We start from the raw sequence: 5,319 nt of genomic DNA on the forward strand, positions 1-5,319 counted from the left end.
TATATGCATATGCTCGAAATGGGGAGTAGATACACAGCCGAAACTGATGAAGGGGCGTTCTTTGTGTTACTTGTCCTGTTTTTCCATTTGTTTCTCTCGTTGTTTGCATGTTGATCTTATTTGTTTTCGTATTTCATGTTGTTTACTGTTGGTGACATCCTGTACCCATATATGTACATGTGTGTATGTATATATATATATATATAAGGACCAAGATACTTGGCACATTTCTGTACTCAAAAGGACCTGTACTCCACAGCATAAGTGTTGAGGCCACTCCTCTTGGCGAAAAGGATTGGCCTTCAAGAGCCTTCTGCCGGTAAAAGCACCCAGTACACTCTGTAAAGTGGTTGGCATTTGGAAAGGCCTCCAGCATCTAGAAACCATGCGAAATCAGACTGGAACCTGGTGCAGCTAGCTCTCCAGCTCCGGTCAAAATGTCCAACCCATGCCAGCGTGGACAATAAATGATGATGATAATGATATACATGCATGTGCATATTTAAACATGCAAGCATTTATATATATTTTGGTGAGTAACACGAGTGTTTATGTGTGATATAATGCCAATCAAATATTTTTAACAAAGTAAAAGGAAAGATAACAAAGTCAGAAATTCATTACGCATAGAAATAATTTAATTACATATGATATATATAATATATATATATAATATCTTTTTTGTTTATTTGTTTCATGTTTTCTTTAATATTTATAATATCTAATATATAGAAATATACAAAAATAAATAAATAATACGAATAAATACAATTTTTATAAATAATGAAATTCGGAAAGGGGAAAAAAAAAAAAATAAAATCGTAAAAGAAACGAAGAAATTTTGTGTGATGAATCAGGAGAAAAGAAAAAACAAAAAACAAAAAAAAAACTTAAACTTTAAAAATAAAAATGAAACACCATCATTTAGATGGTTTTTAAATATGTTTTATGAATATATGTGTGAGAGAGATTAGGAGAAAGTTTAATTTAGCATGAAAGAGAAGAGAATATATGGAGATACTTAAGAAAAAAAAAAATGCTAGAAGCAGACAACTGCTTGGTAGCCATTTTGAAAAATGTTTCTATAATATTTTGTTGAATGCTTTGGAGATTATATAATATATATATATATATATATATATATATATATATATATAATGTTATTTTGGGGCTTAATTTTTAATTCTATTATATAATGGTATTCATTTGGCTTCTGGTCCAATTTGTATTGTTACTGCTTTTTTTTCCAAAATATTTGAATAATTATTTTAAAATTCTGTTCTTAATATACCTATCTTTTTCTTTTAAATAAAAGGTGTTCATTTATTCTACATCTTTAATTTATTTTCTTTTATAATTCTTGATTGAATTTTTGTTGTCATATATATGTATGTGTGTGTATATATATATACATATATATACATACATACATACACACACTTTAGAGGGTTTTTTTTTTCTTCTCTTTCCTTTCCGGATAACATGTCTCCTCTGCTAACACACATTAAATAAAAAATAAATACAAATTCATACCAAAAATTATATTACATACATACACACATATATATATACATATATGTATGCATACATGTATGTATATATATATGTGTGTAATAAACACACAGACATTCTATATAAATTACACACATACACACAAACAAACACATACATACAAACACACATACATATTTATATATATATATATAAAGAGATATTTTTATCATCACTGTTCTGTTTGTATTATTCTTGAAACATCATTTTGTTTGTACCACAAAGGCACGACTTGGAAAAAAAATCACTTTATTTTTCATCATTAAAAAAAAAAAACTGTAAAAAGTTTTTGTAACCACAAAAAAAATATATATTTATAATTGAATAAAAAAAAATCCCCCAAAAATGTACAAAAAAATTGTTCAGAAAGAATGAATCTCATTTTGAGCTCCCAATTCCACACAGCTTTCTTTTCAAGTTTAATGAATATAATAATATATTTCTTGAAGAAACGCTGTGAGGCAATGGTGATGATATTGGTGGCCATTTTGTTTTGCGTTTGTCTTTCTTCTTTATCATTCAGTAAATATTTGTTCATCCATTATAATAATAATAATAATATTGATAATAATAATATTATTAATAATCAGGATGATAATAATAACATTATTCATTCATTTCTTTTTTCTTTTCAAATTATTGTTTGTTTGAAAACAACAAACTAAAAAAGTCGGTGGGTTTTGTTCAAAATTTCATTTAAATATTTGTCTTTCATTCTCTGAGTATCTTTAATTTCATTTTTCTTCTGGCCAATCCCCGCCAACCCTTACCAAAAACCCCTCCCCCAACAACATGTGTGAATTTGTGTATAACTTATTCAAGTTTTTTTTTTTTTTTTTTTTTAGAGATTTTTATATTATATTTCTCAACAAACGGACCAAACGACCAACGGACAGACAAATTAGACAGATAGATACAGATATATAAATAAACATATAGATAAATAAAGATAGATACACAATTTTATATAATCATACTGGCTGCAGTTTCATGTTTTAACGTCTTTTATTCTCATTTTTATTTTTATTCTCTCTCTTTCAAATCTCATTTTGATAATACTGGAATGTTCATAGTTGAAAACACATTACATATATATAATGTTATTTCAGTTATTTGGCTTGTACATATATATATACATATACATATATATATATGGTTCAACACAGTCTGTCAATGCCATTGTTACAAGACCTGTCTTTACCTGCTCTCTCTCCTGCATCTCTTACATCTTCCATATGGTATGTGTGTGTGTATATATATACACATACATACATACATACATATATTATACACACACCACACAAAAAAGGGAAGATTATTGCAAATAACAACACTACTATTACAGATATCACACACACACGCATGTATGTACCCGTACAATCTGAGAAAAGGAGAGATGAGGTTTGACGGTCAACCAATAATAACAATAATAATGATAATGATAATAATAATGGTTTCTGATTTTGGTACAAGGCCAGCAGTTTTGAGATTGAAGGGGGGCTTTAACAAATACCATCGACCCCAACGTATCACTGGTAGCATATTTTATTGTGTTCAGAAGGATTTCTGTGGTCATTATTATTATTTCTGACTAGTTACATTTTTATCAATACTGTTTAGACTAGATATACATATACATATATATATATATATACATATATATATATATATATATTTATATATATGTATTATATTACAATGGCAACTGATTGACGGTGATGACAGCAGTGGTAGTGGTTTGTGTGTTTTGATTAGTTGATTGGTTTTGTGAATTGGCTATTGTTGAGGAATTTTCACCATCACTCATTCATCGTTTGTTTCGACACGGAGAGAGAGAGATTTAATAAGACTAGCTTCATTTGACCGATTCCCAAGTCTCACACAAACACACACACACACGCACGCACGCACGCACACGTGCACCATATATTTGCATGTCTTTACGTCGTCTTTACGTCGTCTTTACGTTACAGACTCAGTAGGTGTGACACAGCATGTGGATGTGACCAAAAAAAAAAGTAAAAAAAACAAACAAACTCCCAGGCGGTCGATGGAACCTGGGAGATATCTCGGACACGCGTCTCCATCAAAGACAGTTTTTTTATTTTTCCCTGACTGGCTTGGTCGATTCGCAGCCATGAGCCGAAAGACATGCTGCTACAAAGAAGCCTCCTTTCGACCACGACTGCTCTCATCTCACTCGGCTCTCTCTCTCTCTCTCATACACACACATGCGCGCGCGCGTATAGACACAATCAAAAGATATACAGAAGATTTACAAAAACTGGACGCTTCGCTATAACCAGCTGTCAATCTCGTCAAACTCTTCCCGCGATTTCTCAGGGATTCTAGGCGAGAGTCCGTTGTTTAAGGATTGTTCAAACTCCATGAGTTGTCCCATGAAGTTAAAATTCGGCGAAATGATTGCACGCTTTTGCTTGACATATCGGTAAGCATCTGTCATACTGAGGGTGGAGTGTTTCAGTAAATATGCGATGGTCACAGTTGCCGACCGTGATACTCCGGCTTGACAATGGATTAAGATCTTGGCGCCGTTTCGTTTGGCCTCATCTGCAAATAAACAAAAAGAAGAGAAAATTAAAATCTAAGATAAAATTAACAGAATTTTTGTTGTTGTTGACATCATAAGAAATTTATAAACTTCAAGAGAAACATCATCATCATCATCATTTAACATCCACATTCCAAGCTGGCATGGGTTAGATGGTTTGACTGGAACTGGTAAGTTAGAGAGCTGCACCAGGTTCCAGTCTGATTTGCCATGGTTTCTACAGCTGGATGCCCCTCCTAATGCCAACCACTCCAAGAGTGTAGTGGGTGCCCTGTATTGCCATCAGCACGGGTGAAATAATCATTGTTTTTGGAATGATGAATCTTGAAGTGCACAAAGCTAGGTGTAGACATTGGGTTGAAAAACCCTTTGAGATAGAAAAGTGAAATGCTGCTCATAGGATATGAGCCCACATCCCCTTTTGGGTTTTTTTCTACCTGAAGAATTTTCAACACCATATTTACACGCTAATATGGGCCTTATGCACCTCAAGAATCAGCATTTCAAATGTTTGCGTTTTAATATATATATAAACAGCTAGGCACAATATAATACCATAACATTTTTCATATATATATATAGGTAAGAAGCTTGCTCCCCAATCACATGGATCTGGGTTCAGTCCCACTGTGTGGTAACTTGGGCAAGTGTCTTCTATTATAGTCTCGGGCTGACAAAGACCTTGTGAGTGGATTTGGTAGACGGAAACTGAAAGAAGCCCATCGTATGTACATTCTATCGGTGTCTTTTGCTTAACTGCTAAGTTATAGGGATGTAAACATACCAACACTGGTTGTCAAGTGGTGATGGGAGACAAACACACACACACATGTTTATGTCCCCGTAACTTAGCAGTTAGGCATAAGAGACTGATAGAATAAGTGCTACGCTTAAAAAAGAAAAAGGGGAAAGAAAGTCTTGGGGTCGATTCGTTCGACTAAAACCCTTCAAGGTGGTGCCCCAGCATGGCCAGTCTACCGACTGAAACAAGCATAAGAATAAAAGAATATATATGTATACATACACACGGCGGGACATAAAATGTTTCTTTGCCCCCTTTTAATTCGTCACTCGTCGCCCCCAGCCATTTTAAACAGTCTCATCTACCCCCCCCCCATACCCCATCCACTCACATCAAACTACCTCATTCACCCACCACCACCACCGCCGCCATCATTATCACCCCATCATGCAAA

General features: G+C 33.4%; 1 protein-coding gene across 1 annotated transcript in view; it reads right to left on the minus strand.

Moving 5' to 3' along the window:
• Positions 1–616: 616 nt before the first annotated feature.
• LOC106867724 (dual specificity protein phosphatase 10) overlaps positions 617–5,319 on the minus strand; it is a 28,151-nt gene continuing 23,448 nt past the window's right edge. The window contains exon 5 of the mRNA XM_014912724.2: positions 617–4,122. Coding sequence (XP_014768210.1) covers positions 3,848–4,122 — 275 coding nt within the window. The 3' untranslated portion in view covers positions 617–3,847. The remainder of the gene's footprint in view (positions 4,123–5,319) is intronic.

This window comes from Octopus bimaculoides, chromosome 30, assembly GCF_001194135.2.
Source record: "Octopus bimaculoides isolate UCB-OBI-ISO-001 chromosome 30, ASM119413v2, whole genome shotgun sequence".
In the NCBI taxonomy this organism is placed as follows: Eukaryota; Metazoa; Mollusca; class Cephalopoda; order Octopoda; family Octopodidae; genus Octopus; species Octopus bimaculoides.